Source organism: Gracilinanus agilis, chromosome 1 (assembly GCF_016433145.1).
Source record: "Gracilinanus agilis isolate LMUSP501 chromosome 1, AgileGrace, whole genome shotgun sequence".
In the NCBI taxonomy this organism is placed as follows: Eukaryota; Metazoa; Chordata; class Mammalia; order Didelphimorphia; family Didelphidae; genus Gracilinanus; species Gracilinanus agilis.
The window spans coordinates 600,384,479-600,407,488 of record NC_058130.1 but is presented as its reverse complement, the minus strand read 5'-3'; the positions used below and the strand labels follow the sequence as shown (position 1 = coordinate 600,407,488).

Sequence of the window (23,010 nt, the reverse complement as noted above, 5' to 3'; positions counted from 1 at the left end):
TAATTATCTCGTTTTTATATTCACAACAACTTTGGGAGGTATCACTGTTATTATTTTCACTTTATAGATAAAGAAACCAAGGCACACAGAGGACAAGTGACTTGTTCAGGGTCACAAAGCCTGAAATCCAGTGGAAGGAGTGGATGAGGATAATTTGTTTCAAGTCATGAAGGAGGTAGAAGCAAGTAATGTGGAGTACTAGAACTTGATTAAACACTGAAGAAACCAAGGTTATCCATTTTATCCTGTGCCATTGCCAGTCATCTTGACTTTTGTCTTGCCACTGGACTTTAATGACTCTTGTAGAAAGAATGAAGGTAATGACTTTGTAGAACTCTGCCTCACTTAAACCCAATTTGTTCATGAGTGAAAAGGCCTCACCCAGTGATGTCCTTTTGGTTCTCTATGAGTATGAAGGACAACAACCAACGGACCAACAACTCTAAGTTTCCTGAGAATTAAGGATATCTTGTTTTCTATATGTGTCCTTAGCACTTTACTATGTGCCTGGAATATAGCAAATACAATATCTATCATCTATCTACTTAGCTGTCTTCTCTCTCTCTCTCTCTCTCTCTCTCTCTCTCTCTCTCTCTCTCTCTCTCTCTCTCTCTCTTTCTCTCTCTCTCTCTCTCTCTCCCCCACCCCCAACAGTAACATGGAGAAAAGCCAGTATAATAATATCAAAGTAAGAAAAAATCTCAGTTTTTAATACTCAATCTGTTCCAAACTGGGTAATCTGCTGCATCCTATGCTTTAAGTAGCTCTTAAAATAGCCAAATTTGAACATGAATTCTCCAAAGACAAATAGGGGTGATATCAGGCAAACCTTTTTTTTTTTAAGCCCTTACCTTCTACCTTAGAATCAATACTAAAGATATCTATCTAATAAATAACGTTTTACTTATTTCTATTTATCAGTTCTTTCTCTGGCACTAGACATACACAAGTCATTCTTCAAACAATATGCCTGGTGCTGTATATAATGTTCTCTTGGTTCTCCCTATTTCGCTCTTCATAATTTCATGTAGGTCTTCAGCTCTGAGATATCACCTCAAACTTTTCAGATTGGCTAAAACGATAAAAGGGAAAAATGACAAATGTTGAAGGGGATCTAGAAAAATGGGGACACCATACATTGTTGGTAGAACTGTGAACTGATCTAACCATTTAAAAAATTATTTTTTTACCAATTACAATGACAAATTTCCATACAAATTTTCCTAAGTTATGTGATTGAATTTATCTCCTGCCACCACCACCCCTTTCCCTTTCCCCTCCCCGTGCTGGCAGATGATTCAATCTGATTTATACATGTATTGTCATGCAAAACATTTCCATATTGGAAATTTTTATTAGTGACTAATTTTATAAACCAAAACCCCAAACCCCAAAACAGAAATCCAAATAAACAATTGAAAAATCACATGCTTTCAGCTGCATTCTGACTCCAACAGTTCTTTCTCTGAAGGTGGATAGTATTCTTGGTCATAAATCCCTCAGAATTGTTATGGATCATTGTATTGCAGATAATAGCTAAGTCTATCACAGTTGATCATTCCACAATATTGTTATTTCTGTGTACAATGTTTTCCTGGTTCTGCTTATTTCACTCTGCATCAGTCCATGAAGGTCTCTCTAGCTCTTTCTGAAATCATTTTGTTCATTATTCCTTACAGCAAAATAGTCTTCCATCACCATCAAATACCACACTTCATTTAGCCATTCTGTAATTGATGGAGGACGCCCTTCAATTTCCAATTCTTTGCCACCACAAAAAAAGCAACTATAAAAATTTTTGTACAAACAGGTCCTTTCACATTTTAAAAAATCTCTTTGGGATATAGACATTACTATGTGTGGTTTACTGGATCACAGAATATGCATTGTTTCATAGTCTTTTGGGCATAATTCCAAATTACCTTCCAAAATGGTTGGATCAGTTCACAACTCTACCAGAAATGCATTAATGTCCCAATTTTGCCACATCCCCTCCAACATTTATCATTTTCCCTTATTGACGTATTGTCCAATCTAATAGGTGTGAGGTGGTACCTCCAAGTTGTCTTAATTTGCATTTCTCTAACGAAGAGGGATTGAGAACATTTTTTCATATGATTATTGATAGCTTTGATTTCTTCATCTGAAAACTGCCTATTCATATACTTTGACTATGTCAATTGGTGGGCAGGGAATGGTTTGTAGTCTTGACTTAGTTCTTTATATATTTGAGAAATAAGATCTTTATCAGAGAAATTTGTTATAACAATTTTTTTCCCAGTTTGTTGTTTCCTTTCTAATCTGGATTGCAATTGGCTTTGTTTGTAAAATGTTCCCAATTCATAGTCCTGCAAATAGGAAAAGAGATTCATTTCTTCTTCTCTTCATTGGGACCAAGCATTATCATCATCATACCAAATTCAGTTTCAGAGAAGGGTGGTTGGTTCTTTCCACTGACATTGCTGTAGCCCTTACAGTCTATTGCTTTCCTGGTTCTGATCACTTCAACACAAAAGTTTCTAATAACATACTCAGTCTTATGAAGTATGTATTAACTCCTTGCAAAGGGTCCAAAACCATGTACTATTTCATTTTCATTGTTTTCCTCAAAGCTATTTTCAATATTCTGGAAATCTAAAGGAGAATTTATGCCATAGAAATAGTAGGACACTTAAAGGCAGAGGAAAACTCTAATTTAGATCAACCAATTCCACTGACTATTAGTTCCTCTCATCAGCCCACTCTGCTGGGATAAAGGCAACCACTTGAGAGCTAGAGGAGAAGAAAAGACTCATACTTCAGTATTTCAAGACTGTGATTTCATCATCAACATTTAGTTCAGCCTCTGGCACACAGTAGATGCTTAAGACTTTCCCATACATTCCGGCCCTCAATTTACTCATGACAGAGAACTTTCTTTTAATGTGGCCAGCCTTCTGATGATGGACTTCTCCAAATTCATCCAGGCTGTTCCTCATGCAAAAGACTTCTCCAGTCTTCTCCAGGCCTGGTGCTAAAGCTTTTCCTACTTGGTAGATCTTGCCAGCATGCATATTTTGCTGACACAGCCATTGAAAATCCATAGTTGCCAAGCCACAGTGAGACTTTAGAGTAGTAGTGGAGTGGGGCAGAGAAGAAATGGGTGTGACTAAGATGAGAAATAGGATACAAGGGAAAAAGAACCAAGAAGTCTTAGTGAGGTCACCTTGGAGGAGTAGCAAATGCATATCTTAGTATATTAGGACCACATTAGCATAGAGGAATCCTAGGGATCCATTTGCTTTATTTTAGAGGGCTATATTGGTTTAATTATGTTATAGATATATCATACCCTTCTTACTAGAGCAAAATATTATAAAGAAGATTATTGTTATTTAAAAAAAACAAGCCTTAAGGAGATATTGCATAATGGTTAGAGTAATTGCTAGACTTGGAGTCAGAGTTCCTGACTCTTATTTACAACTTGTGTGGACCAGGGGCATTAATCATTTGCCTCAGCTTTCCTCATCTGTAAAAGAATGGAGTTTAAATAGATGACCTCTAAGATCCCTTCCAGCTCAGAGTTCTAGAAAACCAATGGTTAAAGGCAACCCTGATAGACTCTGGGCACTCAATTTGAAAACACTCTTAAATATTGAGGAAATCATCTCCTAAGAAGTGCTTTGTCTTTTGCTGTCTTTGGGTAAGGAGGAAGCAAGGAGGAACAGGGAAGAAGATGAGGAAGTAAGTTGGGTTGTGTTAGTGCCATAATATTATTGATTGGCATTTACATTAAAATTACTATTGTGTGTCTTTATCATAGTATCATTAGCCTGGGGCTAGAAGGAACCTTACAGCCCATTTAGCCAAATCACCTTTAAAAACAAACCAACAAACCCTTACCTTCTGTCTTAGTATCAGTTCTAAGACTGAAGAAGAGCAAGGGCTAGGCAATCAGGTTTAAGTGACTTGCCCAGGATCACACAACTAGGAAATGTCTGAGGTTAAATTTGAATCCAGATCCTCTGGACTCCAAGCCTGTGCTACCTACTTGTCCCTTGAAACATCTTACCTAATAAATGAGAAGTGATAGTACTTATTGATCCTTTTTCTGGCTATTAATAGGATCATACCCTGGATTCCTGGAAAATCCCAAACTTGGATCATTGAAAAACCTCCTGTGCAAGATGTGTACTTGCCACTCCCCTCCGAAGTTTTGTTTATTTCTTTTTAGTAGAACCATTAATCATTAACCAAATGGAATTTTTTAATTCCCTTACTAATTTGCTTAGAGGAGCAAGAATTCCCCAAACCCCTCCCATTTCCCTTTATACTCCTTAGGGCAATGATTCTAAACCTAGGTTGTTGTCATGAGCCCCTTCTCTAAATGTTTTTAAATGCCTGCAATGAAATACATAAGATTACAAAGGTAACCAATTATATTGAAATAAAGATGTATTTTCCCATCTAATTTCACTCTTCCCCAACTATTCTCAGATATAGAACCCATGTTAAGAATCTTGGGTTAGGACTTGATTTCCTTCCAGCTGAGAGGTCCTGCTCAGCCATTGGTTGAGAAATTGATCTTGATGAAAATTTCTAGAAAATAGACAAATGGATGATAGACTTCTCCTTTACCTTTTAATCCAACACCCAAGTAACACAGCATTCAGTATCTAGGCCAAAAAAGCATGTCTCAGTGTTTAACAAGAGTGTCACGCTGGTAAACTGAAACAGGAAGCAAAATGAGAAAGATAAGGAAGTATATATACATATATATATATATATATATAGTATATCCATGTGTGCATATGTGCAGATAAATATGTATACATAAAACCATAACTATAACTATGTATGTTTTGTATATATAAGTATGTGTGCATATCTGTGTAGGAGAGAGAGGAGAGAAAGAGAGAAAGACAGACAGAGACAAGAGACAGAGAGAGGGAGAGAGAAAGGAGAAGAGAGAGTTTTCCTGTAGTAAGAGTTTTTATATATTTTCCTTTAACTGAAATCGGAACAAAATTAGAAAGATGAGGGCATATAATGTGTAACAATTTGAGCCCATATACAGATAAATATGTATATGCAATTTATTACTATAAAGATGTAGGCATATGTTTATGTGTGCTTATATATATTTGGAGAGAGACAAAAGAGACAAGAGAGAGGAAGAAAGAGATGGGGAGAGGGGAGAGAAGTGAGAGAGACAGACAGACGCTGAGAGACATAGATAGAGACAAAGAGAGACATGGGGAGAGATAGAGATAGAGAGACAGGGGCAGAGAGGGAAAAATAGGGAGGGGAGAAAGAGGGAAGTGAGAGAAACCGACAGTGGGAGAGTCACAGAGAGACAGACCAAAAGACGCGATGCGGGCGTGTGGATGGGGTATAGGGACCGGGGTTGTTTGCCTTTTTTTTTTTTTTTTTTTTTTTTTTTTAACAGCAGGAGTTATTTGCATACATTTTCCTTTCACTATCAGCTTGTCTTTAAACCTAGAGCTTCCTGTAGGATTGCCAGCCTTGCCCAGCCCTATTTTCCAGACACACTCAGTGCTATCGATTACTCTGCTGCAGTGCCCTGGCTCATACCCCACTCCATTTGGAGGGAACCGGGACGAGAGCTGGGCTGGGGAGGGGAGGGAAGATAGGAGGGAGGGAGGCAGAAAAGAGAGGAGGGAGGGAGGGAGGGAGGAAGAGTGAGCTAGCAGCTGAGAGAACCGGAGCAGGAAACAGGAGACAGCGTGCGCCCGCTCCTAATAAAGCGATGGGGCGTCGGGCCTCTCTGTGATACTAGCCGGCACAGACCGTCATTTCGGGCCGCCCCTAGAGCTCGGTAGCAGCTGACCCCACCGCGGAGCCACCCAGCGCCGCCCCTGCCCCTGCAGCAACAAGGGGACTGCTCTCCCAGGTCCAAAAAGAGAGGTTGGCAGAGAGAAAGAGCCAAATCCTTCCTGCGGATCCCGCAAGATGCCCCGGGTAGATGCAGACCTCAAACTGGACTTTAAAGATGTCTTGCTCAGACCTAAACGAAGCAGCCTCAAAAGCCGATCCGAGGTGGGGACCGAGCCTGAAGCCTCGTGGCCTTTAGGTGCTTTGAGTTCTCTCTCTCTTTTCCTTTTCTTGGTACCTAATGTCAAATTTCTGAAACATTGCTTCCCTTCCTGAGATTCCGAAGCTTAACGCTGTGTTATTTTTCCTGCGACCACATGTGGCTAAGGTCAGCTACTCTCATGCCAGAGCAGGAGAATGACTTTAGAGCCGAGAGAGAAAGGAAAAGAGAGAGAATGGAGAGTTATTTTCCAAGTATACGCTAGGGGTAGGGGTAGGGGTGGCGGTGGTGGTGGCGGTGGGGTGGGTGGGAGAGAGTTAGATGGAAGAGAAATTGAGACTGGCCCTGCCACAAGTGAGCAAAGTAAGAATTGTTTAACAAAATGCCTTTGGATTGGACTTTTATGTAGGGAGTGTGTGTGTGTGTGTGTGTGTGTGTGTGTGTGTGTGTGTGTGTGTGTGTGAATAGCATATGCTTGCATGCTAGGGGTGAGGGGTAGGAGAGGATACTAAACTACCTTTGGTTTTTTGTTGCTGTTCTCAGTATTTGAGGACTGCTGCTGACTTTAAAACACTCAGGAATCCCTGGAGTTCTCTGCCTTTGGAAATGTCTTTGAGAAGGAGCTCCAGATGTAGGGGGCTCCTTTTCCTTCTGGGGGAGGAGGAGGTATATTTTCATTCTAAATATGACACCAAGAAATTGGATGGACCTGCTGTCCCAGCCAGAATCCTTAAGAGTGGGAGGAAAATGTTGGGGGATGGGGGGAAAGATCCCAGCAGGTGGTTGTGTATTTTGACATTTCTTCTTGGGATGTAAGGAAGGCCTAGTGAAGTGGCACTCTGTACTATAAATGGCCTTAGGGGAAAGAAGTTGAAGGGGTGGTTGGTTGGTATGGTATTTGGGCTGAGGGAGGAGAGAAGTCAAGGAAGGATCAGGTTAACTTATTCTTTGTGCATAATAGTGGTGGCACAGCCTTATCTTGGTGACAATAGTAGCTTAGGAAATCAGACACCATCACTGAGGCTGGACACATAGGAGTAAACAGAGCAAACCAGAGCCAACTCACTGCTGCATCACAGTTGGTTTCAGAAACAGGAGCCTGAATACCTGAGGCAAGGACACATACCTGTTTGTTCTGTTGCCTGGGGTTTAGCATGACTTCTCAGTGGTGCCTGGTGCTGCCATCCGGGCAGTCTTATTCTGGCTGGGCAGGGGATTTTGCCCAGGAGTGAGAAGTAAAGTCACCTTGTGGAGTAGCAGAGCTGACTGGTTGGCTGAGGTGCAGTGCAGTGTGGTACAGGAACAGGCTGATCTAGAATTAACTCTCACCACTCTAGCTGGCGGAAGCTTGGTGACTTCCCTTCCTGGTGCTTTTCCACAGAGCCAGGGTCACAAAAGATTTTGGTGGGATCATCAGGGCTGGCAATAGCTTACAGGATAGGATTTCAAAGTCCCAGAGAAATTTCTCTACCCCCTTAAAGCCTCATCCACCTCTAGGTTGAGATCTGACATTCCTTTAAGGCACAAAAAAACCCAACCCTTTTGCATTCCACAATTGTAGATCAGGATCAAAATGAACATGTAGATAGAAGAGATAATAACATACCTCTAGAAAGGCATTCATCATTTATTAAGAAGCCTGTTACAATGCCGGCATTGTGATAAAAATAACTGATATTAGACATTTTACTGGGTAGTGGGGAAAAGGAGTGTTGGGGCACTGAAGGTGGTACTGAGGGATATTGTAGGAAACTAAAGAAAAACAGTTTGTTTCGCAATAAATTTTCTTGGAGCTAGTCCTGATGATGGGGCAGAAGGCATTGTGACAGAGGACAGGGAGGAGAGGGAACAGAGAATCATCTGGCTTGGTCAAGCACTCTCAGGCTTCTGACTGGCTGGCTGGACCCTCTAGAGAAAGGGTTTGTAGAACAAGTTCCAAATGTGATCACTAGAAGATAGAAGGTGTTGACTATTCACAAAACCCCAAACAGCAAATGACTAGGCCTCTTGAGTTGTTTTTAGTGATTTCCCTTTCTACCCTTGTTTTGTCCTTGGCCTCCCAATAAAATATTGCTGAGATATCAGTTTAATGGAGTCACAGAAATTCAGAGCTGAGAAGCACCAATGGCCTCTAGCTGTAATGTTCCTAATGTAGTCATTCAACCTTCTTTGAAAGGCCTTTAGTAAGGATCACAGGCTCATATAGTTAGAGTTGAAAGTCAACCACAGAGAACATTTAATCTAACCATCTTATTTTAATGATAAGGAAACTGAAGCTCATAGTGGTTAAGTGACCTGTCCAAGATCACACAGACGGTAAATAACAGAGCAAAAACTTGATCTCATTCCATCCGAGTCCAAATCCAATCCTTCTAAGCCCCCTTTCTACCAGGTTTCAATGTCTACTTCCCAAAGCAGCCCATTCCATTTTTGGATAGTGCTAGCAGGAAGGAAGTTTTTCCTTCTGTTAAGCCTAGATTTTCTTTTTTACAACTAGGATCATGACATAAAAAAATTAGATAGATAAAGCATCTATTATGTGCTCACTGAGTGTCTGACATTTCGCTCAGTGTTAAAAATATGAATACTCATTAAAACTCCTACCCCAAGATGGTCCTTTACTCTCCAGGAGCTAACATTCTAATGGAGGAGGAAAAAACCATAAAGGGAAGCTAGAAAGGGAAGAGGAGAAGCCTCTGTGATCCCATGGTGATCCCAGTCTGTAACCCATAAATCTGGAGGACCAGCCTCAGGTCAGGAACTGGATGGGCACCTTAGAGGTAGTGTAGTCCACCCCCTTCATTTTACAGGTGAGGAAACAGGGAAGTTAGGTGATGCTTACAAGGTTGCAAAGCTAGTAAGTGGCAGACCCTTTGTTTCTGGTTCTGTCTTCTGGAATGAAACAGAAATCTTTCCTCCTCCAGTCTTACTCATGTGCTGCTCTTCTTCCCTTCTTCAGAGTGAGGGTGTATCCATTTTCATTCATGCCTAGGGTTCTTTTTAAATTTTAAATTCTCTCCTACATTTCTGACCTCAGCCTTCCATCTGGTCCCTGAAATGGCAAAGTGATATGAATATATCCTACTGGTCTAATTTAGGAAATCTGGAATTCCAAGAGGTGCTAAAACAAATGGACAAGTCCCCTCACACTAGAGTAGCCTAAGGGTGATAGTATTCTCCAATGTGTAGGGGACCTAAGTGTCATAATCTAATTATTCCTGGCCTAAGAGCCTCTGGGAGATCAGACCTACTCACAGTCATTCATTTTTCACCTTATCACTGGTCTAGGGTTGCTCTCTATTTAACTGGTTCAAGCCACTTATTATCCTTCTCTGTAAAATGAGGGGGTTGAATTAGATGGCATTTAAGGTCTCCTCTACTTCTAAATCCTGGGATGGACTTCAGCAAGGTAGAGTGCTCTAATAACAGTAACAAAAATAATAATAGCTAATATTTAAATAGTTACTATAGGCCAGGTACTGGGCTATTTTACAATTGTTATTTCATTTAATCCTCACAACCACCTTGTGAGGTAAGTGCTATAATTATACTTAAAAAGAAAAAAAAAACAACTTACCTTCACCTTAGAGTTAATACTGTGTATTGGTTCCAAGGCAGAAAGAGCAGAAATGGCTAGGCAATGGGAATTAAGTTCATTTGCCCAGAGTCACATAGCTAGCAAATCCAAGGCTCAGGACATCCCATCCCTAGGCCTGGCTCTCAATCTGCAGAGTCACCTAGCTGTACCCTATTATTATTCCTGTTACAGATGAGGAAACTGAGGCAAACAGAAGTTAGATATCTTGCCTAGAATTACACAGCTAATAAGTGTCTGAGACTAGTTTTGAACTCAGAACATTCTGATTTTAGGTCCAGTGCTATATTTGGATTGTTACATTTTCAGTGGGAACATATAACAATGTTAATAATTCAGATTAAATGTGTCTTGCCTAAATTTTTTTTCATAGAGAGGATTGTTGAACATTTACCAGCACATTACCAGGTGTAAGTCATGTCATGTCTGTTGTCCTTACTCTCTTAATCTATGTAATGAGAAAGTTGTATTATAAGGTTGCTGAGCCTTAAAACTGCCAAGGAATTTGTTCTGAATCTTCAGAATTGAGGGTGATGACTTCCTGGGGGTCTTCCTGAATTGATAATGTCACTTAAACTATATGACTCTAGCCCAAAATCTCATTCAAAGACTTGAGTTTGATGGGAACTCAACAGGCATCTCCTGCTGGGGAACTGGGCAGAGAGCTATTTGAATTAACATTTGCCTCCTCATTGACCATAAGGCAATGAGTTGATTAACTTATGTTCCTGCTTAAGGGGCCTAAAAAAAGATTTAAAAGCTGGAATGTGGAGCAGGTGTGTATATGTCTTGTGGGCCTGCTCTGTCCAGAAGCCAACCACTTCATATTAAATGTCAGCATAGTTTCCTAAATGCCACTGATGTTTTGAAGAAACTTATTCTTTTATGGTTCATCTCTGGGAACTAAACTAATAATAATGATAGCTAGCATTTATATGAGGCAGCTAGGTGACTCAGTGGATAGAGCACCAGGCTTGGAGTCAGGAAGACTCATCTTCATGAGTTCAAATCCAGTCTGAGATACTTACTAGCTGTGTGACCCCAAGCAAGTTACTGAACCCTGTTTGCCTCAAGTTTCCTCATTTATAAAATAAACTGGAGAAGGAAATGGCAGATCACTCCAGTATCTCTGCCAAGAAAGCCCTAAATAAGGTCATGAAGTCAGGAATGACTGAAAAGGACTGTACAACAAAAGCATTTAGACACCACTTTAAGGTTTACGAAGTACTTGATAAATGGGATCTTATTTTATCTTCACGACAACCCTGGGAGGTGGTTGCCATTATTATCTTTATTTTATAAATTAGGAGACTGAGATACAAAGAGGTTAAGTGACTTACTCTGAGTCACACAACTAGTAAGTACCTAAAGCTGATTTGAACTTAGGTCGTCCTGATTCTAAATCTAAACACTATGACAATTATAAATGGATCAACCATTGTAAGATCCTTTTAATATGTTACGACATTTGATCCTTATAATTCAAGGAGGCATGAGATATAGGTATTATTATCCCAGTTTTGTGAAAGAAGAAATTGAGGCTGAGAAAGATTAAGTGTCCTACTCAGGGTCACACAGCTAATAAGTGCCAAAGGTCAGATTTGAACTCAAGTCGTCCTAATTCCAAGGCTGGTAACCTCTCTATTATACTGCATTAGAACAGAAATTAATCACACTTATTGAGATCCTTGGAAAACTTGTAATGGAACCATTCCACAAGAAGCAAAGCATTCAGTTTATAAAAAGGTCTGGAGCTTATCAGGACTTGTCTTTTTAATGACTAGTTCTGGTTTTTAATATGTTGTTAAAGTTCTTGGATTGCCAGGGCAAAGTGTCCTTTGGTATCATTAACTTGCATAGCATGAATTGAATTGTGTGCATTTTAAAAGTGTAATTGCAAATTTAGTCTTTGAAATGCTATTTATTTAGACTAGAAAAACCAAACAACAGAATCATTCTCTCTACAAGTTATGGGTAATCTACTCATTAACTATATCTCAGAACTTTATATACAAAATATACACTTGCTAATCAATTGAGAAAAGGGGAACTGAATAAGCTATGGTATATAAATGGAATGCTTTTGTGCTGTAAGAAACAATGAAAGAGATGGTTTCAGAGAAACCTTGGAGGATTATATGAATTGATACAAAATGAAGTGATCAGAACCAGGAGAAAAACTTGCACAATAACAGTAAAATTATAAAGATAACCAACTGTAAAAGAATTAGTAACTGATCAATAACAATTCCAAAGGATTTTGTAAATTTAATGTAAATTGTACCCCTCTTTCCTTTTAGAAAGAAAAGTTTTGAAAATCCATTTTAGTCCTATGTCTCAACCCTACTCTTTGACTGGGTGCTTACTACTGGAGGACAAAAAAGACCTCATGGCTCCCTGGTCTTTTGGAAGATGCTTGCTTCTTGTGCCAGGTGACTCCTGGTGTCTGGAAGACTGGCCTCTGACCCTGACTAAGGTCAAGTCTGTCTAACCTGGAGTGATATCACAGGGGTAATGAATTAGGGATAGGAGGAAACAGCAAAGTCTCTTGGTCTTGGGACTTGCCTGGTAGGGCAACTCTCACATGATTTTTGGCTAGAAAGCAGCATGCTGGCCTTTTGACTTTTCCTGGCATGGCCTCTGTTGGCTAGTGAAGGGAGACACAAAGTGAATGGCAAACTCAAATTAGTTAGGCATGGTGATGTGACTATGTCTCTCTCCAACTACAACTTTTACTATCTAATAAATAATTATAAATCAATATACAGTTTCTAGAGATTTAACAGGATCATGGTGAAAAATACTATTTACCTCTAGATAGAGAATTTCTGGATTTAGAATGCAGATTGAAGCATATTCTTCAAATTCTTTTTCTGTTTTTTTTTAAGAACATGATTAATATGGAAATATGTTTAGCATGACTTCATATCTATAGTAAGTACTGTATTTCTTGCCTTCTCAATGGGTGGAGAATGTGAAGGAATGGAGATAATTTGTACCTGAAAATAAATAAGAAAACTAAAAAGAAAAGGAGATGAATGCTCTTAGTTTAATCAAGAGCTCCAGTGTTAGTGTAGACTTAGATCCAAGGCATTATAAAAGTAGTAGAACCACTTCTACATTTGTTCCACCATTTCATCATTGGTATATTCAGTATGGCATCTAGATGGCCATTTGAAAAGTGCTGCTAATACTCAGTTTTTATCTAGGAATAGTGGGTTGGCCAGCTGCATGTTCTTTTGTGAATGTTTGGTTGAGTAGTGTGTTGTTAAATGTTTAATAATTGGCTTTTCAAAATTCTCAGTAAAAAAAAAATCCCTATACTGAGCTGAAACATTTATGTTTAATACATTATTAATATTTTTTATTTCTCTTAAGTCAGTACAATCAATAAAACAATCAAGCCTTGATTGGTAACATTTGCCATCCAAAGTATAAATGCTCACACTGAAAATTTGGCAGGTTTAAAATGGCTCCAACATATCATTGGTTTGGTCCCAACTCACTGCTCATGCTGAGAGAACTACTGTGTCAGTCATACTCTATGTTTCTGGTGTTAGGATTAGATAGTGGCTCCCTAATCATGTGACGATAGAATTCCAATAGAAGTAATGTCCCTTCCCTTTAGCTCCTTGAAAACCAGATGAGTAAATATAAATAGAAGTATTTAGGAGACAGCTGGGTGGCTCAGTGGATTGAGAGCCAGGACTAGAGATGGGAGGTTCGACTCTGGCCTCAGATACTTCCTAGCTGTGTGACCCTGGGCAAATCACTTAACCCCCATTGCCTAGCCCTTACCACTCTTCTACCTTGGAACAAGTACTCTGTATTGATTCTAAGACTGAAGGTAGGGGTTTAAAAATATATATATATATATATATATATATATATGTATACATAAATGCTTTTAAATCTCTGACTCACCATGGAACAAACCATAGCTGTGTAGAGATAGATTCATCAGAGTGAACAGATGAAGAACTGGAAAAGATAAAGGATAGACTTTGTAAAGGTGATAAAATAGTGTGATTAAAGCATCTGGATGGGGCCAGTCATGAAGGAAGTGATTTTGGAATTGATCCAGTTTCAAAAGAGATTTGGATCAGAAGTTGGGGGGTGGTGGTAGAGGAAAGAATTTTTAGTGCAGAATGGTTTGGGCAGTGTACAGGAATGAGAAAGGGCAACAGATGATCTTTCACAGCTGAAATGAAGAACATGAATCAGAAAGTAAGTTTAGATTTGAAAAGTTAGGAAAAGAAGGGGCAAAAGGCCTTAATACCTTTAGCAAATAGCAAAATATTTCTTTCAATCTGTATGAGTCTTACAAAGAAATAATTGTCACCAACTCACCCAATAGAGAAGGTTTCAGCAGTTTATGAAGAACAGCCTTTAACTTTCTGTGGAAAACCAATCTCCTCACACCAAAATTGATTCACTGAGTCATGTTCTTCATTTATGTTTTGCCTACCCTCCAAAGCCCTTTCACTAATCCCTTATGCTCTGCACCAGCCATGTGTGATAACCCAAAGAGAACACGGAGTACTCACTTACCTTTTCATTTTTCTCTATAGGTTGATCTTAAATGCAGCTTCTCATTTCGCAACTCCAAGCAAACCTACTCAGGGATCCCTGTCATTGTGTCTAATATGGATACAGTTGGTACATTCGAAATGGCGGTCGTGATGACTAAGGTAATTCATTGGAGGGATGAAGGATCTCCCTTTTACTCCTCTCTAGCTGGGAACTGGAAAGTTGCCCTCTGGATGTTTGAAGGTTGACCTGGGTTTTCATGAGTGCTTGATCAGCCAGTTGTGGATGCAGTGATGACTGTTCTGCTCAGTGAGATCACCTCTTCCCTCACTGCAATCAAATAAAGAAAATGATGATATATTCAATAGGGAACCATAGATCATCATCCCTTCTATCCCTACCCCTAGTTTGGGAAGCTTGAAGTATTAAGAAGCTAAATTGCTTGGTTGATGCTAGAGAGAAGAGTTATGATGTCAAGATTTAAAGCCTGGACTTTTTAGTTGTACTTTAAATAAACTTATCTCTTAATACATTCTGATCATTCTATGAGAGTCTATCTTCTGATCTTATGGTTTTTTTCCCTTTTATCTTGAACTTGAAATATCATTTCAAGATGAGAGACTTGCCACCCCACCCTTTCAGGAAATGATTCTCTCATTCAACTTTAGTTACCTTCCTGAATTAGAACAATTATATATCCTTTGAAAACCTTGTTTTTCATTTCTTTGGCTTCCTACCATACAATGCAGAGGTTTGCACACAGTAGGTCCTTAATAAATGCTCCCTTGAGAATAATGATGTTGCATGTGATGATTGTAAATCGGTTTTGGTGGCCAAAAGGAAAAGAAAAACCTTTGATTTAAAAAAAAGTATTTCCTATGAAGGCAGCTAATTTAGTTATGGAAGTTACTTGGACTTATCATGATTAGGATGAAAAATATTTTGAATATTGTTCATGTTGAGCAAATGGGGTTAGAATCATATCATAAAATCATATAAATGATCTTAGAAGTCATGGAGCACAACTTTCTACCCAGTGTCCTAGAGAGGTAGTGATCCAACTTATAACTTAATACTTCCAGCAACAAGGTATTCCCATTGTCTCATAGTCAGGTTAATAAGCATTTATTAAGCACCTATTATGCGCCAGACACATAGGTAAGTACTGGGGATACAAAGAAAAGCAAAAAACAGTCCCTACTTTCAAATAGCTCCTTGAAACCCTTTCATGCTTCTTTTCCCCTCCTCCACAACAAACAAGTGAAGTAAGTAATCTAAGCATCATCATCACTATTGTTGTTGTTGTTGTTGTTAATAACTAACAATTAAATAGCACTTACTATGTGCCAGGCTCTGTGCTAAGCACCTTACAATTATGAACTCAGTTGATCTTCACAATAACCCTAGGAGGTAATCTTATTATAATCCCCATTTTAAATTTAAGGAAACTGAGGCACATAGATGTTAAGTGACTTCCTCAGGGACATATAACTAGTAAAGGCTCTGAGGTTGAATTTCATCTCAAATCTTCCTGAATCCAGGCCTGCTGTTCTATTCAATGTTCCACCTATTTCTATTTATTTATTTATTTGTTTGTTTGCTTGCAACCCTTTCCTTCCGTCTTGGAATCAATACTGTGTATTGGATCCAAGACAGAAGAGTGGTAAGGGTAGGCAATGGGGGTCAAGTGACTTGCCCAGGGTCATACAGCTGGGAAGTATCTAAGGCCAGATTTGAACCTGGGACCTCCCATCTCTAGGCCTGGCTCTCAATACACTGAGCGACCCAGCTGCCCCCTCCTATTTCTATTTTACAGATGAGGAAGTTGCCCATTCTAATTTTCAGCATTTCATTGACAGAATATTCTTCCTTATATTGACTTGAAATCTGATTCATATAACTTCTTCCCATCGGCCTTAATTTTCCCCTTTAGAGTCCCAAAGACAAGTCTAATCCACCTTCCATGTTATAATTCTTCAAATCTTTCTTTTCAAATCCTCTCTCCATCTTGGTTATCTTACGTCTAGATATTCTCTAATTGATAACATCTCTTAAAATTGAGCTCTGAACTCAGTAAACCAGATGTGGTCTGTAGTAGAGCACAGCATAACTCTTACTTGATTTTTTTGGACTTTGTAATCTATTAATGAAGTCTAAGACTGTGTGCTTTTCTTGGACACTATGCTTCATTGTTAGCTTATATTGAATTTGTAGTCAATGAAAACCCATGTCTTTCTCCCAATCTCCTCTCTAGTCATGCCTTCCATGTCTTATGTTTGTGCAGTGGATTTTCGAATGCAGGATTTTGTATTCTGATACTCCAAAAGATACAGAACCTAATAATAATTTTCCTTAAGCTTAGATTCAACCATGTGATTTCCTTACTTAGTCAGCTCCAGTAGTTTCCCTGTTTTTCTAGGATAAAATATAAACTCTCTTTAGCTTATAAAGCCTTACACAACTTGGCCCCCATTTATCTTTCCAGCTTCTTTGGACATTATTCTCCCTGCTGCACTCTGAGGTCCAGCCAAATTGGCCTTCTCTGTTCCTCAAACATGACAACCCATCTCCCATCTCTGGGTCTCTGTACTAGACATCCCTACTGCCTGAGATGTCCTTACTGGTGCCTTATAGAGTCTCTCTTGTTCTTTAAGACACAGCAAGCCTCCCAACTCAAGGAACTTCTTATTTGACTACTTTGTAGAAATTTCTATTTATTCAGTTTATTATTGTGCTTTCTGCATCTATGTCTGCAATTGCTATAAGCTCCTTACAATTAGGGAGTTTTATTCTTTGTCCTCGTTTCCCCTGTACCTAGCACAGGGACTACATAGGTGCCCAATAAATACTTGATGGTTATTGATCCATGTGCCTGTGCCTTCCAACAATGCAATTTGCAACTCCTCCATGCCTACCTATCCAATGTGACACTCATCCATGTCCTCTAATTAATTCACCACTAGGGCTCCACTTGTTGTTCTGGACGACTTCCTCAGAGTCTCTTGACCTTATGCCACTACCAGTGGAGAAAGTTGACTCTCTAGGTTATGCCTCATACTCTTTTTTTTAACCTTTACCTTCTGTCTTAGTATCAATTCTAAGATAGAAGAGTGGCAAGGGCTAGGCAATTGAGGTTAAGTGACTTGTAGGGTCACACAGCTAGGAAAGTTCTGAGGTCAGATTTGAATCCAGCTCCTCTTGACTATAGGCTTATCACCCTATTCCCTACCCCCTGTGCGACCTAGCTGCCCCATCCTTTATTCTTAAGATGTGAACAGGGGATCTTTTTTTTGGTGGGATATACATTTCTTCTCATTACCTCCTTTATTCCAATTTAGCCAGTGTAATTTTTTTTTTGGCATTATGCTATAGCTTGTTCACACCATCCTTGTGGGACTGCATTGTTCTTTTGATCCTCAGCTTCAGTTCTTCAAAGACAGTAGTATTAGCTGGCTCTACCAATTAAATAAACATCTATTGAATATCTACCCTGGGCTTTTATTACCCTGGAAGTAGAATGTGGCTGACAACACTATACAACTCTGCCTCACAAATCCAATTTACTTGCAAATCAAGACATCACACATTGATCCTCTTTGGAAATGAAGGATGGGGTGGCTAGGTAATATAATGGATAGAGCACCTAGTCTGGAGTCAGGAGGAACCTGGGTTCAAATCTGGACTGAGACACTTCCTAGCTGTGTAACCCTGGGCAAGTCACTTAACCCTGGATGTATAGAGTCCTTTTCTGTCTTAGAATTTTTACTGACAGTAAGGGTTTAGAAAAAAGAAAAAGGAAAGAAAAAAGAAAGAAAACGAAGGACGAACAACAATGTTCTAGGCCAGTGATGGCAAACCTATGACACACATGTAGCCATTTTCGATAACACGCGGCCACATGTGGCCTCATACAGAAAAGTATGGGGTCACATGCCGAGGTTGAAACATTTGCTGTAGTGTAGTGTAGACACTGTGCACTATAGATGACAATTCTACCTATATTAATTTACCTATTTTGGTTTATTAAATACAGTTATATATTACAATTATACATTTTTGTTATTTAAACTATAAATATCACAAAATTATGGTTTTTTTCACTAAGTGACACACCACCCAATTTAGGCTCATTTTTTTGGCAAATTTTGATACACCAAGCTCAAAAGGTTGCCCATCACTGTTCTAGGCACTATGTTAAGGGATAGAGATGTTAAAGAAAGCAAAAAGATAGTCCCTGCCTTCGAGGAGCTTACAATCTAATCTTATGGCCATTCTACACCACTGAAAGAGTATCAGTGACCCTTTATTCTTATTCTTTGGAGTTCTCAACTCTTTTATATACCTCCATGCTCTCAAAATTATCACCTCCAGGACGGACGGACTTCTTTTTAGTATATTTCATCTGTTCCAGTAGTTCTTTCCCACCTTTGTTTTCTTCAGTACTATTTCCCCTTCCTAAGGCCACCTGGCTTCTATAGAGCTCTTTCTATCATAACACACTGCCTCAGTAATAATGTAACTTCCAGATTTAGGTTAAGTAAAAGGTGGAGCTTCTTGAGAGCCTGCGTGGAAATCAGCTGCCGGGGAAAACACAGTTAATGCTTTATCTTGGTGCAGCCCTGCCTGAACTCTGAGCTTGATTTAGAAGCATCATTGAAAGCTCCTTTGCCAGGTATGATTCCATTGGCCATTAATTGTGGTAAGATGAAGTCTTGAGCAGGATATACAGAATCTCTGAGCACTGTCTCACCCCACTCGTGGCCCTACTGGCCTAGTTAGAGCTGCTAATCTCATTGCAGATGCTTTCCAATCAGGACAAAATTGCAGACGTGGATTTGTGAATGTCATTACTTACCCAGACACCTTAGCTAACTGTCGCCTCCTGGGAACATATTCAAAGCAAGGTATATGTGAGTGTCAGGAAAATGGATACTCTGAGGTTGTTTGATAATAACTGCCATATGGGCAGAAGGAAAATGGGCTGACTTGGCTTCTAACCCTAATGATGTTGTTTTGTTTCCCAGCATGCCATGTTCACAGCAATCCATAAGCATTACACCCTGGAGGACTGGAAGCTGTTTGCCACAAATCACCCAGAATGCCTGGAGGTATGATCACATCATGATTATTGATCATTTGATTCATGTCCAGCAGTGTGTATATTATATTGACAAGGGGGAAAACTCGAGTTTTCAAAGGAATTTAGATTAGAGAGAAGCATGATATTTAAGATGTATTATGTGATGTTTTTATGCAGAAAATGTGATTCTAAGGGTTTAGGTTAGATGACTTCTGGTATCTCAGATCTGGGATTCTGGGATTCAGTTCTAGGATTTTATCATCCAATAGTAGATTCAAATAATCAGGCAGACAGTGCTGCCTCCTGGGAAAGGGAAGTCCTAAAAATAGAAGAAACTAGATTGATTTTTTTTAAAGGGATGGGAGGAGCAAAGGAAGATCACTATATGGATTATCTAGGCAACTGACAAGATCCAAATTAAGGACAATATGGTAGGGGATCACTGTGTTATACTGTGAAGATGGGAATATCAAGGAATTAAGAGAGAATTTTTTTTAAAAGAAGAGGAACAACAGTCTGCTAGAAGGAAGCAATATCTCATAGTGAAAAGAGAACTAAAATCAGGGATATGATTTCAAATCCTACCTTTAACGCTCAACTACCTATGTGAGCATGAGTGAGTCACTTTGCTTCTTTAGGTCTCAGTTTCGTCAACTGTACAATGAGGAGGTTGGACTAGATTGTCTCCTATTATATTCCATTGATCCAGACCAACCTGGATCCTATAAATATTTACTGTTCTAAGGACAAGGATAAAAGATAGATTCTGTTTTTCAAAAGAGAAAACTACTTCCAGTTGGCTTCTGATCCTATCTGGAACATCAGCAAGCTGTTCAAAGACTTATTATTTAATAGGTTAAAGAAAGTAATGCAGAATTTTGTGTGACAGCAAACTCCTTACCTTTTTTTTTTAACTTGCTAATTCTATTTTGAGAGCTAACATATTGTGGCAGAAAGAACACTGGATTTTGGTGGCACAGTAGATAGAGTGCTGGGCCTGGAGTCAAGAAGACTCATCTTCATGAGTTCAAATTTGCCTCAGATACTTACTAGTTTTGTGACCCTGGGCAAGTCACTTAACTCTGTTGACCTCAGTTGCCTCATCTATAAAATGAACTGGAGAAGGAAATGGCAAATTACTCTGGTAACTTTGCCAAGAATACCCCAAAAGAGATCACAAAGACTTGGACAGGACTAAAAACAACTGAACCACAACAAAAACAAAGTTTGTAATAATATCTGTACTATCTACCTCTCAAAGTAGTTGTGAGATATTATATGAAAAAGTGATTTGTAAATCTTAAGTTGATATAAAGATTTGGAGAAGAAAAATGATTTGAATAAGACAGAGAAATTGGCGAAGGATCAGTATTAGAAGAGAAATTAATATGTGCCAGTCAGCACAGAGATAATGGGAATAAAAATCTGATGGGACCCAACAGTCACCTTAAGAAATTCAACCATGTCCAAAAGGACCTATTTGAGTTTCTTGCAGAAAATGTCTTTACTTTCCCTTGGGCCATGAACAGTTTTGAAAGGGATAATTAGAAGATATCAGCTCTGTTTCTGGCCCCAAATTCCAAGATGAAACCAAACATCATATAATTTCTAAATATAAAAGCAGCAGCTAGTTCCTTGTTTTCTTTCTTTTTTTTTTTTTTTTTAGATTTTTTTAAACCCTTAACTTCTGTGTATTGGCTTATAGGTGGAAGAGTGGTAAGGGTGGGCAATGGGGGTCAAGTGACTTGCCCAGGGTCACACAGCTGGGAAGTGTCTGAGGCCGGATTTGAACCCAGGACCTCCCATCTCTAGGCCTGACTCTCAATCCACTGAGCTACCCAGCTGTCCCCTTAGTTCCTTGTTTTCAACAAAGAAAAAGGAAGCATGATGGAAAAGAAAAGATAAAGTCAACTTTACTTCTTTATTCCTAAGGATTTTTTCAGTGGTTTTTGAGGCATTACTAACAGAAAATTCATCATCATCCACACTAGAGCTGCTCCCCATAGGACTAAGAAAGGTCACTCTGTGACTGCAAATTTCTGTCACCTCACTGATTGCTGCTGTTGAGGCTCCATGTTCTTTGTTACTTGAGCTGGTACATTGATTATGGCTGGATTCTGATTAAATAGAAGATGGTTCTCTAAGATAAAAGATTTCTGTGACTTGAACTCAGTGACTTGAGAAGTGGATATTTTATTTTCATTTTACAACTTGCCAGTGAATGTTTCCTTCCTTCACCTTTGTCCTACAACAGAACCTTTTTATAAAAAATCTTACCTTCTGTTTTAGAACCAATACTGTGTATTGACTCCAGGGCAGAAGAGCAGTAAGGGCTAAGCAATGGGGGTTAAGTGACTTGCTAGGAAGTGTCTGAGTTCAGATTTGAACCCAGGACTTGCCATCTCCAGGCCTGGCTCTCAATTCACTGAGCCACCTAGCTGAGCCCTTATGATATAACCTTTTGAGATTGTTAATGGATGATCAATGATTTTTTTTTCCCAACCGTCATTTATAAAATTCAGTTCTGGATAATACTTTACTAATCAGAACCTCAACCTTCATTATGAACTCTGAAAACCGGATTTGTTCTCCCTGCCCAGAGTTTAATTAGAAAGTGAAAATTTTATAGTTCATGAGTCCTGAGGAAGAACAGTAATCCAATCTTACTCACTCAACTCATGGAATTTCAGAAGGATTTGAGCAGCCATTTAGCTAGAAGAGTGATTCCCAAAGTGGGCGCTACCGCCCCCTGGTGGGAGCTGCAGCAATCCAGGAAAGCGGTGATGGCCACAGGTGCATTTATCTTTCCTATTAATTGCTATTAACATTTAAAAAAAAATTAATTTCCAGGGGGCTAAGTAACATTTTTTCTGTAAAGGGGGTGGTAGGCCAAAAAAGTTTGGACCAAGCTGGGTCTTTCTAAGAATCCCTTTGATAATATATTCAACAAGTAATCATTCCACATTTACTTAGATTAAAGAGCTCTCCTGAAAGAAAACTTACCATCTTCCTATTTGGGAATCACTAATTGTCAGTGAGTCTTTCCTTACACTGTGCTGAATTCTTTCTCTCACTTCCATCCATTACTCTAGGTTCTCTTTTGGAGCTAACAGGAGAAGTCTAAACCCACTTCCATATGGAAGGGGATAGGAGCTGGGCCTGTAATTTGAATGGTACAGGGAATTTACACATGAATAAGCTCTCCTCCCTTTACCAAAGCAGACTAGCACCTAGTTGTAACTTATATCCTTAGAGTTGCCTATCGCAGTCAAGCTCAGATAGAAACAGGGACCATGAAATCTTACATAAGGATCCCCATGGATCCATGTTGACTTCAGAAACTACATATTGACATTATCTATGTTTTATTATATTTTTTACTTTTGTTAACTATTTTCTGATTATATTTAAACAAATTCAACAGCATTCTAAGAATGTTTGATGCCTCTGATTTAAAGCACTGAGATGAAAGTGACTTTTCCAGGATTACCCAACCAGTATTTGGCAGAAGGAGGATTTGAACTCAAATCTTTTGTGATCAGATCTCTATTGACTATGCCTTGCCGCCTCCATGTAACATTCTTTCAAATGCTCAAAGGTGGTTGTCAGGCTTTTCCCTAATGTTCCTCTCCAAACTAAACATTACTAACAAAAAATACTACAAAACATTTATATGATTTGATTTCTGGGACTTTGACCATTCTGGTCACTCTTTCCTAAATATTCTTCAATATATTAATGTTTTCTGTAAAATGCAACTCTCAGCACTGA

At 39.1% G+C, this 23,010-nt stretch overlaps 1 protein-coding gene across 2 annotated transcripts in view; it reads left to right on the top strand.

Moving 5' to 3' along the window:
• The first annotated feature begins 5,242 nt into the window (after positions 1–5,242).
• GMPR (guanosine monophosphate reductase) overlaps positions 5,243–23,010 on the top strand; it is a 93,857-nt gene continuing 76,089 nt past the window's right edge. The window contains exons 1-3 of one of the 2 annotated variants that reach the window (XM_044667601.1): positions 5,243–6,039; positions 14,201–14,320; positions 19,184–19,267. In XM_044667601.1, the coding sequence (XP_044523536.1) occupies positions 5,953–6,039; positions 14,201–14,320; positions 19,184–19,267 (291 nt within the window). In that variant the 5' untranslated portion in view covers positions 5,243–5,952. The remainder of the gene's footprint in view (positions 6,040–14,200; positions 14,321–19,183; positions 19,268–23,010) is intronic. The other variant, XM_044667609.1, reaches the window with a different exon arrangement.